The sequence below is a fragment of the Eutrigla gurnardus genome (assembly GCF_963514095.1).
Source record: "Eutrigla gurnardus genome assembly, chromosome: 6".
NCBI classification, from domain to species: Eukaryota; Metazoa; Chordata; class Actinopteri; order Perciformes; family Triglidae; genus Eutrigla; species Eutrigla gurnardus.
In genome coordinates this window covers 25,414,578-25,429,402 of record NC_139920.1, presented here as the reverse complement: position 1 = coordinate 25,429,402, position 14,825 = coordinate 25,414,578, and the positions used below count along the sequence as shown (strand labels likewise).

The window sequence follows — 14,825 nt, the reverse complement described above, 5'->3', positions numbered from 1 at the left end:
GTGGACCCACTTTTTTTGGGGGTCCACTCTTATAAAAACATACAGCATTCAAATCCTGTTAAGGTGCCGCTGTGGCCAGAGGAGTCTTTGTGAAGTGGCAGCTAACCTCGGGTCCCCCGACACGATGATTGTCACTGAGGTGGGTGTTGGGACGGCCCGCGCCGCTACGACGCGTTGCTCTTCAGGTGTTGAGTTTGCAGCGGCTTCACGTGATACTCGTAGATTTTGAGTGCGGGGCCGAGTTTTATCGACAGCCCCGTCAGGACGTCGTTCCGCGTCATCAGGAGCAGGGACTTGCCATCGATTTCCTATCAGGTGGAGAGAGAAATAATTGTCAGACATTGTAGTTTATGGGTTTTTTGGAGCAGCGAGAGCACACACACCGACCTGATCCTGGAACGCCGTGGCTTGCTCCTCAAACCCTGTTGCCTTGAAGTAATTAACGACGTCGGCGACCCCCCAGTTGGCGGGGTCCGGCAGCTGGCCGTTCTCCACGGGGCTGTACGTTCACAGGGAAGGCATCTCAATGCACACGCAACCTTAACAGACACTTGTTCTTTGAAAGCGTTCAATAAAACAATATCGTGCACGAACTGGAAAACATACCTTTTGGTGTCAACAGAGCCATTTGCCTTGTCTTCCATGCCGGCTGTAAAAAAAGAAAAGAAAAAAGAAGTTAAAAAAAATACAATAAAAATGCATATATAATAAAAAAAATAAATACATTTAAACCAAAATGGGTTAATTCACTTTGCAAACACATGAACACACTCACAAAATCAAATCAGGCATTACAGCACATGTTCAGTCAGCTGTGTGTGTATATATATAAATAAAGATATAGATGGATTATGTGTATACACACAAGTCTCTAAATCAGACAGAACATACATTAATTTGGATTTTGACATGTTATGAGTTCAAACAGTTAATATTGAAATCAGGCCATTAAACTTGGCTCATGAAGCTTCTTTTTCTTCACAACACGAGCTGTGGTGATTTCCTCACAGGAACCTGCTGTGGACAGACTGCACAGACCGCATGCTTCTTTTAAAGTCTAAACACTAACGTAGCTTTAATAAACTCAGAGAGCCTCTTACAGTCTGTAAGGTTGCAGTTGTTTCTCATCAGATGTCTTCTCTCGGGGAGCTCAGTGGGTCGGCAGCTGGAGCACCATCGTCCTTTCTCTCTCTCTCACAGCAGCGTTTCACTGCAACGACATCACAGCAGCACACACGTGTCGAAACGGGACAAAACAACACGTACGACAACGACACAAAGCTAACATTAATATGCATCATCAACTGACAGCGGGGGGGGGAGAAGAGAACAGCAGCACGAAAAAAAAATTCACGTTGTTAGCTGGTTTAAAAATAGCACAATAACGTTACATGCGCCGTGAAATTGCCTTAAATGACGCAATTCAGCACAACACGATAAACATACGTTACGCTTCACCGACGACAGCCAACGTTAACACCGCGGATATTCGTGTTTCGCGTTAAGCTAACAGGGATAGTTAGCCGGGCTTTGCTAATACAACAATTTTAAGTTACCGTATTTTTTCAGATGATTTCCGCCTCACAGCGCGGCGCGTGCACGCGACGCGTCTCCTTCGGGTGTCAAAAAGTTCCCTCGTCGCTGAAATATTAGACAAATTAATAAACGGCGGCGTTCATTTGATCAAATCAAAGATTTAATCAAGTAAAGACAACTAGCCCTCTTCATCGGTTAAGCTTCCTTTCGCCCACATGACAGCAGAGAATCATGGGAAGTGGAGTTTTTACCTCCACACACACAATTTTAAGGCCAGCGCCTGTAGTTCTGCGTGATCCATCACTGCAATGACACATGCAGCAATATTTCTCATCACACATTAAATACCAACAATAATATATATATATTTGTTTTGATAAAAAGAATTTATTATAGTGACATATCCTTTTGTTACATAAAATCTGCTACAGCAAAGTATATTCCCCTTGCAAACACAGGTAAACATGGGGGAGGGGGGGTGTCAGCCTTCTAAATGGTGTGAAAAAAGATCCCACAAACTAAATACAGACACATTTCAGTTTATTGATCCCATACTGGCGTGTGCGACTAGCTACGGAGAACCCATGAAACTGATTTCCTTCAGTCGGGAGTGTGAAGTGGCTCGGGGGAGGAAAGTGCCGTCATTTACATCAAATATGACAAACATTATTACACACACGGGGGATGAACGACACGTAAGAAGAGCTGTGGATTTCCTACACACTTTTATCGGAAGATTTACAACACAGGCAGTTTGGATTGAAACATGCTGAATTCCCAGGTGTAGTTTTTCCAATGTTTTGTCCAAATAAAAAAATAAAGAAAAGTCGATTCTGCAATTACATTCTGTTCACCCTTCAAACTGGGAAAATAACTTTGGATCCTCTTTAAGGAGAGAAAAAAAAAAAGAATTACAAAGAAAAACAAGAAAATAAGTTAAATTAAAACGTTACAAATTGAATTAGGCGTCAAGAGAGGCATCAATGTGTATTAACTGGTAAATATTTTCATTTGGATACATCTTTTATTTTAATATAAGGGTAAATAGAAAACAAATAAATAATCAAATAAATCCACTGTATATAACACTTTTGTGAACAGTTGGAGTCTCCGTATATATATATATACCGAGATCTATGCAAGTTTAAATATTTAAAATGGAATCTTATTAGACATCTCTAATATAAATAAAAATAACATATGAAACAGTTGTGCCTTTTGAAATGAAACCTGGGTTAAATGTATATAATATATTATATAAAACAAAATTTGTTTAAATTCAGGCATTGGCCAATGTCAATATACAGCACACCAGTACCTGAAATAGCATTCAGTCACCAAACCTTTTTCAAATTTGGTTATCCAAGATTGTTGAACTTGATTAAATTGCATCCCCCCCCCCTCATCTACAAACACTCGAGCACCATGTAAAATAATGATCTAAACTTCAGTTAAATTATGCTGAATTGAAAGACTGTCAACAATGCATTATTGTTTCCAACAAGATGTGAAATGATTCGACTTCCCCACAACCCTGAGTGTCCGACCTGCAGAAATGACCTCAAACTCTGACCTCCCCGTGGACGGCGGAGACAAACTTCCCTCTGGGGAATCAACGGATCACAGAAGCAGGAGAAATCTGGAAGTGAATACCTTGGCCATATAGGTATCAAACCTTTGGAATACAGATTCTATGGTTAAATGTTAAATACACATGTCAGCCTGGCACGCCGGAGGCAGGGCTACATTTCCGCAGCAAGGACGGGCAACATGTCAGAATTCATGGGAATTGAATGGCGATTCTTATAGAAAAATCCCTCATTAATCCTAGATGTCTCTCTCGAGGGAAGAACAGACGTATTAAATATGTATCAACAATAACTTAACAGGAGAGACTTACAATGAAAAAAACAATTAAATGTTGTCTTTTGACCTTATTCCCTTTGAAAATCTGTAACAAGACCAAAACATTTTTTGTCTGTTATTCTCTAACTGACCTGACTCAGCCTGAGCAATTTTTGCGAGGAAGAATGAGCAAATATCGCTCCATCACAGTGTACAAATTGGTTAAAAGAATTACATTAAGACTACAGTTGAGGTAAGCATGTCTCAACCAATTGGTGACCAAGATGAATGAATACTTTAAGGTTTTGATATTTGCGTTTCTTCTGTTGTTATTTCAAGGTTCATGGTTTTGCTTTTTCGTGGGATTATGCAGAGGAAAATGTAACTCGGATAAAAATGTTCTATATAATGCATCGACATCCCAGAACGATGGGAAACCATTTAAAAAGGTAACAAAAACACAACAACATAAACATGGGAACACTTACAGGGCACTATTAGCTTGTCGTGACACTGCTGTACAAACGTAACAAACATGCAAAAAGTCAAAATGAAAATAAAACAAATATGGCAGTTACACAATGCCTTCGGAGTGCTCTGCGTACGCACGATTAAAAAAAAGAATAATCCAAGAGAGAACCTTTGATAAGACAAAAAAAAACAAAAAAACGTCCATGTGTCTGACATTGCTTTGCTTCCACGACAACACACTCAAGAAAACCTAACAAACTGACCTTTCAGCTATTGAGAAAATGCCACATCAATGCACTTCATAAATGTCTGGACGTACCAAAGACAGACGACCGGTTTTTCGGAGTGACATATTTTAACCACTTCAGTTTTCCTTCATTGTGAAACAGACTTGTACCTGAAAAATAGATATTTATATATATCATCTCATTCCCTTCATTTAATACAACACCCAGCCTGAGATGTGACCAGATATGAATAAAAACGATGCTACAATTGAGTTAATACAGCACTGATGTGTTTCTGCTCCATAATAACACTTTACTCATCTCTTCCACAGCTGAATGACTGATTGCTAAAAAAACTTAGGAAACTTCATGATCTCATCAGTGATTTTCTTTCACTAAACATTTCTTTGATTGAATTTTGGTCATGCTTTGACAACACAACGTGTTTATAAATCTAATATGAATATTTCTATATGCACAAATACATGGTTATAGGTCTTAAGGACACTAGAATGATAAATGATGGTTAAAGTCAAAGTGTTCGTGATCAGGGAATAAAGAAAATTAACCCCCAAAAACACACTCGGCATTTAACAACATACAACTGACAAAACTCAATGTTAGGGGGAAAAAAATAAATTAAAAAATCAACCTTCTATTTCCCAAAGCTTAAATCACAATGTGTGCAATACCAGCTAATACAATCAATCACTCTTTGTGCCATTTTAAAATGGGCATAATAATAGTTTTCATGTTGCTTTTCAAATCATTGTTTGAATTGAAATACGGAAGAGGGAGGCTATTCCAAAAAAAAAAAAAAAAGAAAAGAAAAAAGACAAAAGATGAGAACGTGGTCTAGTATTTTTGTGTTGCAGCACAAGGGGTGTCTGCATAATGTGCCTGTGTGTAGATTAGTGCTAACTGCACGCAGGATCATGGCAAGAAGGACCTCATTCAGCTGTGTGGAATGAAGGAACGAGGCATTTGTTTTGAACATGTGACGGCCTCAGTTCAACCTTAACCCTCAGGAGAGTGCAAATATCCCAAAACATGTGAGCCCTGATGGGACTTCTGCCCACTCACTAGAAGTCAGCAAACTCTTTTGCACACTTTTCCGTTTGCGAGACACGAATGTCCTCCTCTTCGTAGTCGTCAAAGTTGCTCGTGTCTCCTGGACCTCTGCACTTTGGCAAGAACGGAGCTTCTACCTACGAATGCGAAAAAAAAAAGAAGAAAAAAAAAGAGAAATGTTTTTCTGCATTATTCATTTAAATCTGCCAAACTGTGGCTGGATAATTATCTGATCCATCCCAGATTTTCCACACCAAGAATGAGCTCTTACCCTCTGGCAGTTGATATAGACTACTTAACTGTTTTAAAATCTCATTTGTGCCCACCACAATAAATATAATTAAATATAATTGCTTGAGGCTGCAGGGGTTGTTCAATAGCTCCATTGTATGTTGCGAGGGGATGTGGATTAGATTAATGATATGATACGAGGGGTCGAGTCAGTACATGTTGCTTTTTCTATTTAATACGTTGTCTGTTCCTTCATCATTACTCATATGGAGGTAGCTTTATAGATAAGACATGTCACCCGTGCAAGATATGAGTTCAAGTTCAAAGTTTTAAATAGTTTGGAGGTCTTATAATACAAATACATGATCATGGCTGCTAACAGTGAATGTTTTGTATCAAAATAATTTGCGAAAAAATGAGAAAAAGATAACTTAATGACAGTAACAGATGTTTACCTTTCTCTCGTAGATTGCGATCCAGTCTGTTGTGGAGAACCACTTGTGATTTTTTATGTCGTTCACACCGTTCTTCAGGTTGCCAAATCTCTTGGTCAGGTCCACCTGGAGCAGGTTTCTCAGCAGATCCTTCAGGTCGGAGCTGAAGTGAGAGGGAAATCGTACCTACGGGAGCGGAAAACAAAAAGGGAACGCTCTCATGTACGATCAACACAAAGACGCGCGTTATTTCATACAACATGCTCGGTTACGGTATATAAAGAGCAATAAGGAACACTGGAGAAACAATGCAAAGTTTGTGAAGCTTGTGGTTGAAAGGCAAGCAGAGAAATGACAAATAAATGTATATATTAAAAACGTTGTGTGCGACTAGCTGTGCATACCTTGCCAGACACAATCTTTTCATAGATCTGGATAGGCTGATCAGCAAAAAAGGGAGGGTAACCAGCAGCCATTTCATAGATGAGAACTCCAAGCGCCCACCAGTCCACAGCTTTGTTGTAGCCCTGGAAGAGTCAGAAACAGAGAAAACGACCGGTAACGAGAGCTGGAAAGGCTTAAGACATTCTTTCTTGTTTGGATCTTCACTTAGATTTCATTTGTGGGTTTTTATTTACATCGCATGATTCTTGTAGTAATCGCATCCCTTCATAAACGATCACCCAATTTTAGGACCCAAAGTGATTCGACATCTCAGAAAGATCCGGGCTGCTACCGTGGCCAGCTTCAAGTCCTTGATTACTTCCTTGTTTTAAAAACGTATTGTCTTGTCTGTATGATTAGAATAATTGCACTGCTGCATTTAATCTAAGATGAGGTCATTCCTTTCCTCTGCAGATTAAGACAAATCCATCCATGCTTTCATCTCCTCCGATCACAAGGTGGTGACAAGAGAAGACAGATCCTTGTTACCCTTTACTGGTTTACTGGAGTCACTATGCATTAAAAAGAGCTACAATAAACATGTTTCCATTAGTTACTATTTATTGCTTTCTAACTGTACTGGGTGTAAAGCGTTCACCTTGCTGAGGATGATCTCTGGAGCCAGGTACTCTGGAGTTCCACACAATGTCCAGGTCCTGCCTTTTACTCTCTTGGCAAAGCCAAAATCTGTGACCTGAAGAGAGAACAATATGATTAGATAAGAACATAAATCATTTAAGGGCAAAGTTCACATGTACTCCACTATCAACAGAAGCCTAAATCTTTTCAGTCAGGTTTATTAACGTCAAACCATAACTATAAAATGTGTTGATTTGCATGATTTATCTGTCTTCATATTCATAAACAGCAGGTCCACCTACTCTTTTCAATACCAGGGGTATCATGAACTACAGATCAAGAGCTGGGCTCCCCGTGACGCCCCCCGTTCCAGGGATGGATGAGGATGAGAAACCTTCATCTCACTAGACTTTAAGGCTTCTCCAAACACTGTTTGTGCTTGATTAACCCTTCTTTCCACAGAAAAACCTTGACGTTTAAAAGATTACACAACATTTCTTCCTCTCTGGACCTTTCCCCAAGTCTTAAATCAACTAGGAATGTGTATTGTGGTGACTTCTCTCTGCTGGGTAAGCATGTAAAACCCTCTTCCTCCCCTATTTTGCCAATAACTAACGCCTTGGTATGTGAATACGAAGGGGGGGGGGGGGTGTCTGCCAGACACATGCTGATAAGAGAGGTACGTCATAAAACCTAAGCAGTAACGCTGTAGGAAGTGGGTCCCACCACTGGTCTGTAGTCTCAGTGGATTATATTGATTGGTTCCTAACTGATTAATATTGGTCGTCAGAGTCAACAAATTGAACTCAATTTGTAAATTCCTGTTGACTCACAGATGGTGCCCCAATTCTAACACTCATGCAGATATTAATATAGATAATACATATTAATATAAATAATGGATGGTACCTGGATATACCCATGTTGATCTATGAGCAGGTTTTCTGGCTTCAGGTCTCTGTAGATGAGGTCTAAGGAGTGAAGGTACTCGAAGGTGAGTACTATCTGAGCTGCATAAAATCTTGCATGGTGTTCACTGAAAAAAGGGAGGGCAGACAGTCAGACAACGGTGCAATATACCAACAATATACTCTTAAAGAGCAAACTCAATCATTTATTGCGCATCGTATAGCCACCTCAAAATGATGACAGTCTCAAGCTATTTCACCCACGACATTGTCAGAACACAGTGTGTGAAGTGGAAACCACCCAGCTATTAGTAGCAGATATGCAGATAAAAACGAAACAGAATAAAATAATTAGATGTAGACTTTACCTGAACCTTCCAATGCGTCTGAGGTGTGAAAACATCTCTCCACCGGGCACATATTCCATCACCATGTACAGGTTTGAGTTGTCCTGTTATTAAAGCAAGAGACCTTTGAGCTGGGGCACACCAACAATCACATATTGAATGATTATACATGAGGTTGTTATTAATTACAAACAGACAGTCGGCTGGGTATTTTGAGATGTACTGTACTGAACACAAAAGGTCTGTTGGGTGAGCACTGTGAGTCATTGGTGAATCATATAAAACACTAGTAACATGGTAACCACGTAGCTGGCTGAGGTGGTTGCCAGAGTGTACCTTGAAAGCGTACTCCAATCTCACGAGGAAGGGGAAAGAGACTGCCTGTAGTATTCTCTTCTCATTTAGTGTGTGTTCTATCTGCTTCAACTTCACCACCTGAAAAAAAAACAAGGCAAAATATAAATACTACGGTTATATGAAGCAGAGTGTGTTCTTGATAGTTGAGTATGTGTTTGTTACATAATTTCCTCAATTCAACGTAAAGAAAACCACAAGCACCCAAACGTGATTTTGTATCACCAGATGATGACTGATGACTTCTAAAAGCATAGTTTTCTTTTTTTACATTTATGAATTTTGTCTAGTCAGCTGCTGTACTTCAACTCATTTCAGTAAGGTGTGAAACGCAACTTGCACAGACTTGAACCATAAGCCTTCAGATTTAACACCATCTTCTGTTTTGTTGTGTTTTTTCCAGGTAAATGATTGAAAGTGCAATTCATTTTAAACGTCTACCGCACTAGGACATTCAAGATTTGGAAGTCAGGTGATCAACGGCATTCAAAATCAAAGACAGAAGACTGACAATAAGCAAATAATATATAGACTAGTAATCCTAATTTGCTTTGTCCTTTGTTTAAAAAGATGTCAAACATTAACTCAATCCACAGTTGCGACTGTATTAACACACAATGATAAAACAACTGGCCCATAAGTGTGATAAATTAAATTACTGTATCTCAATCAAGTTTAACAAATCTGCAAGTTAATTTGCATACTGTACTGAAAAAAGGGGAAACAATGGCTACCTGTAAAGTAGTTAAAACACATTCACAAACCTGTAAATACACAATTTGAAATGTACATGACTAGTAGTAGCAGTGGTAGAATAAAAATGCAAAAACACAGAATAATCCTTTCAGACCCTTGTGATGGATTAATAAAGCTTTGGCACACAAAGTGTGAAGAGAAAAAAGAAGAAGCCCAGAGAGGAGACCTGCACGGTGATAAAGAATGTATTTCAGCAGTAGAGCTGAAACAGAAAGTGAGACAGCTTTTCCTCTTAAGCCAACTGTGTGAATGTACCGTTACATGAGCGACGCACTGAGGACAGGCCAACCTCCTCCTAAGACTCTCACATCAGTATTTTAAGATCAAAATGGTCATGTGAAGCGTCTCTGAGGTTTTCAACAATAACACGGTGGCAGTGCATGAGTGGACGTGTTCGGTTTCCTTTTACAGATGCACAGTACCAGGAGTTTGCTTTGCACACACCAACACTGATTTACAACGTTCTCATGAGATTGTCAAACTGTTCTTAAAAGCCATACACTTACTTTTTGTTTGTCCAAGATCTTCATGGCGTAGAAATGATTGCTTTCTTTATGTTTGACAAGCATAACTCGCCCGAACGAGCCAGTGCCCAGAGTCTTGAACCTATCAAAGTCATCCAGGCCAGTTGTGCTCTGAGGAAACATTATCAACGGAAGTTAAGATAGCAAACTGATAACTAAAATATTTTACTTCTGCTTGGTGTAATTGCAGCTCTTATAAGATATTTTGCCTTCAATGAAGCTTAGAGCAAAAAAACAGAAGTTGGGTGGATTTTTTAAATATTTTTTTTACAATAAATGCCTCTTAGTGTCAAAGTACAATTATGCAATCACTAACATTCAAGTCACCGAGCCCTGAACCAGGAAGTGGCTAGGCCCCATCAGACATCTACCCTGTAAGTTAAGGGAATTGAAAGTTTGAATTCTGTAAAGCAAAAGTACTCACAGGGATCGACCTACCTGTGGTGGACACTCCCATTTTCTTAAAAAATCTTCTTTGGCTTTAGCTAAGAACTCTTTCACTATAAAAAAAAAAAGAGAAAGATGTGAAATTTAACAATCTGTGTTTAGAAACTCACACAAGGTCAGGTAACCAACTGGGGCAGTTTAACGTGTTTGGGAAAATAAACAAAGGCAGTTCTCAAGTTCAGGGAAACAAATGCATTTAAAGGTCAGGCAAATGTCATGTACTGGGGATGCAGGACCCCCCCTCCCCCCCTTAAAAAACCCAAAACCACACGTCTAAGCAGGAAATTGTAATTAATAAAGTGATGCAAAGAGCTTTTGTGGGCTTTACAGAATTAGCCAACTCAAAGTCAAGCTATTCTGCATCGCTTTGAGGAGTAGCAACGAGTCAAGGAGGGAGGCAGTAACACTGGGTGGAGAAAAAACACAAAAACAGAACAGAACTGAAGCTACGGTGCAGGCATTAGAAAGACATTGTGAAATTCACAGCAGACATGAGATGTCCAAAGTCACAGAGTCACGGCAAGAATCTAACATCTAGTTGTGCACTTTGAATGTGGTTGCTGATTTAAATACAAACTTGAAGGACTATGTGGAAGCTTTACGTTAACGGACTATAATATTCAAACCCAATCGTAGATGTAGGATAATATAAGCCTGATAAGCCTAAACTGCAGAACACACTCTCTCTCTGTGACTTAGGATGCCTCATGGAAAAATGAGCATACCAAAAGTCTCTACAGTTCACCAAGGGTTTGCAGGAACATTCACCCACATGGATGGAAATGGTGGAGAAGAGAAAGAGAGGAAGAAACATTTATGAAGTGCTTAAGAACAAGAACATTTGAGATTCAAGTGGTTTAAATGCAACACACAACAAAATGACACTGGAGAAAAGACAACTACCTCTTTAGTTAACCCTGAAGTTAAACCAACTAAAGTAGTCTACATTAAAACAAAAATATATTTTGGTTGGCAGACGTAGTTCTTCAATTGACTACGAAAACTGCTCTGTAGCTTAAACCAAACGTCAATAAGTGGATATTTCTGTTTGTAAGGATTTGATTCTTCACAGAAGGTAGTCTTCAATATTTAGACCTGACTTTTTCTTACTCTCCTCAACTAAATGTTCTCTTGCAGGAAGCTTTCTATATCCTACACTGAACAAAATATGTTTAAACTACAAAACATCTGTCACAATGTCTATGAAACAATAGTGATTGAAAAGACAGTGTAAAAAGCACACATATAACACATTTCATACCTGCATAACAGTACACAAAAAGGACAGGACAGAGATGATGCAAGCAACTGAACAACCATAAATGGCCTGCTCTACAACGCTACTCTAACTTATGAGTGGATGCGTGGGCTTGAGACAAAGTAAAGAACAACTATTTACAAAACTTAAAGGCGTATCTAACCTATTAAAAGACCTGTACAATTTAGACTAACTCGCCACATGGTTAATCCTATCTAAATCAGTTTTGCGACAAATAAAACACCACAAATGCAAGCCGACTCGTCCTCCTCAGAGCTGCAGAGGATGGCGGACATATTGTAAGTATAAAAGCAACACGCCACACTTACTGAACTTATCCCATGTGATGGTGAACTCAGAGATATGAGGCACCTCACTCTCTGGTGCTTTCTGATCTTGGCTACTCTTAAGACATCTATGGAAAAAACGGCTGGCGAAGGAGTGGTCCTTTCCCTGGGCCATTTTGAGACAAATTCCTTGCTGTGCGAGTGAAAAAGTCTCACAGGCAAATAACCGTCTTCAGACGGAAGACCAGTGAGTGATATGAACTTCCTGCATGCAGCAGAGCACACTGCAATGCTTGGCTAACCACATAAAATTAAGCTTCCTGTTCAAGTGCTCCGCTACAGTTTCAGTGGCCAACTGCTCCGTCTACTTTTTCTATGTGGTGTGGAAAACACGTACTTGTCTCAAATGCGAATGGTGATGTTGCTCTGACAAAAGGCATACAAAGTTAACCAAGCACACAAAAAGGCCGGGCTCTTACGGTAAGGTTATGTCAAAAACATTGCACAGCTGTGGTGCATTCAGACTGCTGATAAGGAAACTGTGAGCCTGTAACACCCACTGACTGACTAGGAGAGAAGTTATCGCCAGGATATCTTGCTCTCTGGTGGTAGAGCTCAACAATGCTGTTCTCCAAAGAGCTTTCCCCTACACTTTAAGTCACCCTAACACATCGACCCTCATGCTGCACACCTTTTAAACTGTAAAGTACTCAAAAAATGTTTTCAAATGCAGCAGCTTGGGCCTCTCTGGATGATACAATCTAAATGACACCATCAAAACAGTGTGTTCTTCTAAGCTTGCTGTTTGTGTCACGTGACGTTACAACCCTCAGCCCCTCCCTGCAGCAAACTACAGGTGGCTCCAGTCTCCAGGCTGTGAGACCGTATGGACTATTGACAATCAGAAAGCAGGTCAAGATCGGTGCTCTCAAGCCAGACAGTTTAGTGGATTAGTTTGGTCATTACTGACAAATGCACACCAAACACAACAGAGTGCCCTCTGGGCTACTGCTTTCAAGAGATTAATTGAGCACTTCAGATCGCAAAATTGCTATTCAACAGGTGCACTTTGACTGGAATGGGCGCTAGCTTGGCTTGATGTTATAAGCACATCACAACACGTTAATGTCACTGTAAGGAAGCAATGATATAGGCACAACATATTTTTGATTTACAGTAAACTTGTTGACAGCTGACTTGACACATTAAGTGAGCTGGCTGGATGGAAAAAAACGTTGATAGCCGTTACGCAGCCCATTTATTTTGGAAAAACAAAGCAACACTAGACACAAAAAAAAAACACACACAACTATTAGCAGCATTAGCCAGCTTTAACCACATCAAGCAGCCATCTGGCAACTTAGTCTCTTAGTTGTGTATCAGGTACCTGTTGTTGGCAGTGACTAGGCCTTGACTGCAGCTTTAGTAAATACCAATGTTTACTGATGTTATCTGGATCCGGGAAGCCGTTTTTAATTAGCTCCTTTTGGGGAATTAAATCCACTTCACACGTCACACTGAGAATATCCTTAATTTCCTTGAGTCGAGGGTCCCCTTCTTTACATTCACCTCACTGTCATCTGCCCCCAAAAAAGTCACTTGAAATGATCAGCTAGCTGCATCATGTTGTGGCACCGTTTCCCAAATGAGATTAGCATTACGAGGGAGCTAACACACCTTGTGAACTGCCCTACCAAAGATGGTTCTCCTCCGCAGCCCATATTACTGGACAACAACCGCTAAATGCTACTATCCGCTGACTTTACGATAAGCTCACGGTATACATTAGCTAACACGGCTAACGGGCTAGCTGGGATGGTGTTCAGGTACTCACCACTTTCTTGCTCGTTGCCTTTCTTGGCAGTAGCTGCGTTTCCCATCGTAGGAAGACAGGGCGATGCACAGCTGGCTAGGAGCGATGATGGTGGCGGTTAGCTAACAGGGTCCCTCCGTTAGCTAGCTAACAAATTTCAGCTTGCGCTAGCTGGCCGGCTAACAACAACATCAATGTCGTCTCTTTGTGGACAGGACCTCGACGTGCTCTGCTAACCGCCCTGTGGATCTTTGTTTTCAACGTCCTCGTCGTTCAAGTATGCCTCCGCTGGAGAGAAAACATGCTCCAGACTTTTCACCTCTGGTTGCTGTCGTTTTGTGCTGCGTTCAAGTAATATGGGAATACCCACGGAGCAGACTTTGACGGGTGAAGTGCTGCTTTCAAGTGCCGATCGGAAATCGTAGCTCCTCATACGTCACATGATTTATTATGTAAACGTTGATGTTGTATCATATGAGTCATATTCAGCAAATATTTACATAGTAAGGTCCATCACTTTGACCAATGGTGACCAATGACCGGTTGGTGCCTAAAATCTGTCAAATTTATATTCTTCTTCTCCTATATTATTAGTAATAATAATAATAATTAATATTATTATTGTAGTTGTCATTGCTATGGTACCCAGCACTCCTGAATCCCTTAAGACATCACATATGAGTCAGCTTAAGTTTGTTGACAAGAAAATATTTCTAAAAGGTAGACTCACATTAAACTACTTTAGGAAATGTATTCCACATATTCATTCAAATATGATACTTTTTTATTAGGAAGTTTGCTTTAATTTGATTGCTATTAGTAGTTATTATAAGCTTATTACTAGTGATAGGAAAGCAGACAATCAAAACAAATGCGAGAAAACACACAAAGGCAAAGAAGTAAAACTAGACATGCAACGAGGGGAGCTTGAATTTACAGGAAAGGGACTAAACAAAAAAAACAAGATCATGACATTCATCTTGTTGGGAGTGAACAAACGTTAAGTGTAGCTATCAATCAGGCATTTATAGTACAAATGAAAAAACAAAAGTTATTAATCTTGCCTTTATATTTGAGAATGAATCATGATTTATTGTACAGCCTGCCGGTGATAGTGGTTGACAAGGTGTGACTGTAAATTATTACAAATGTACAGATGCACTGTAAATATCAAAAATTACAATTGCAGTTATTTAATTGATAAATCAAATATCTTAAAATTCCTATGAATAACGGGACAAATGTTTTTTTTTAATGGAGTGATCTAGTCAGCAAATTGTAAAAAAGACAGCA

At 39.8% G+C, this 14,825-nt stretch overlaps 2 protein-coding genes across 3 annotated transcripts; both read right to left on the bottom strand.

Moving 5' to 3' along the window:
* Positions 1–11: 11 nt before the first annotated feature.
* samd13 (sterile alpha motif domain containing 13) lies at positions 12–1,755 on the bottom strand. The gene is made up of 5 exons (XM_084010951.1): positions 1,557–1,755; positions 1,101–1,210; positions 607–649; positions 388–499; positions 12–308 (listed from the first exon to the last, which is right to left on the bottom strand). The coding sequence occupies exons 2-5, from the start codon at positions 1,126–1,128 to the stop codon at positions 165–167; spliced, it is 327 nt and encodes a 108-aa protein (XP_083867077.1). The 5' UTR covers positions 1,129–1,210; positions 1,557–1,755; the 3' UTR covers positions 12–164.
* Positions 1,756–1,903: 148 nt separating this feature from the next.
* prkacba (protein kinase, cAMP-dependent, catalytic, beta a) lies at positions 1,904–13,912 on the bottom strand. 2 transcript variants are annotated; one of them, XM_084011103.1, is made up of 10 exons: positions 13,554–13,912; positions 10,166–10,227; positions 9,710–9,838; positions 8,430–8,528; positions 8,115–8,197; positions 7,748–7,874; positions 6,858–6,953; positions 6,220–6,342; positions 5,837–6,001; positions 1,904–5,287 (listed from the first exon to the last, which is right to left on the bottom strand). In XM_084011103.1, the coding sequence occupies exons 1-10, from the start codon at positions 13,597–13,599 to the stop codon at positions 5,162–5,164; spliced, it is 1,056 nt and encodes a 351-aa protein (XP_083867229.1). In that variant the 5' UTR covers positions 13,600–13,912; the 3' UTR covers positions 1,904–5,161. The 2 variants fall into 2 exon arrangements, with proteins under 2 accessions (XP_083867229.1, XP_083867228.1); XM_084011102.1 differs by lacking the exon at positions 13,554–13,912 and adding an exon at positions 11,762–11,971.
* Between the last annotated feature and the right edge of the window lie 913 nt (positions 13,913–14,825).

Coding starts and splice junctions, on each gene's coding strand:
- prkacba (XM_084011102.1), bottom strand. CDS start 11,894: ATGGCCCAGGGAAAGGACCACTCCTTCGCCAGCCGTTTTTTCCATAGA. Junction 7,875..8,114: donor AGACGCATTGGAAGGTTCAG/GTAAAGTCTACA, acceptor CCCTTTTTTCAG/TGAACACCATGCAAGATTTT. Junction 6,343..6,857: donor CAGAGATCATCCTCAGCAAG/GTGAACGCTTTA, acceptor TGACTCTTCCAG/GGCTACAACAAAGCTGTGGA.
- samd13 (XM_084010951.1), bottom strand. CDS start 1,128: ATGAGAAACAACTGCAACCTTACAGACT. Junction 500..606: donor GGCTCTGTTGACACCAAAAG/GTATGTTTTCCA, acceptor GTGAACGTACAG/CCCCGTGGAGAACGGCCAGC. Junction 309..387: donor CCACGGCGTTCCAGGATCAG/GTCGGTGTGTGT, acceptor TCCACCTGATAG/GAAATCGATGGCAAGTCCCT.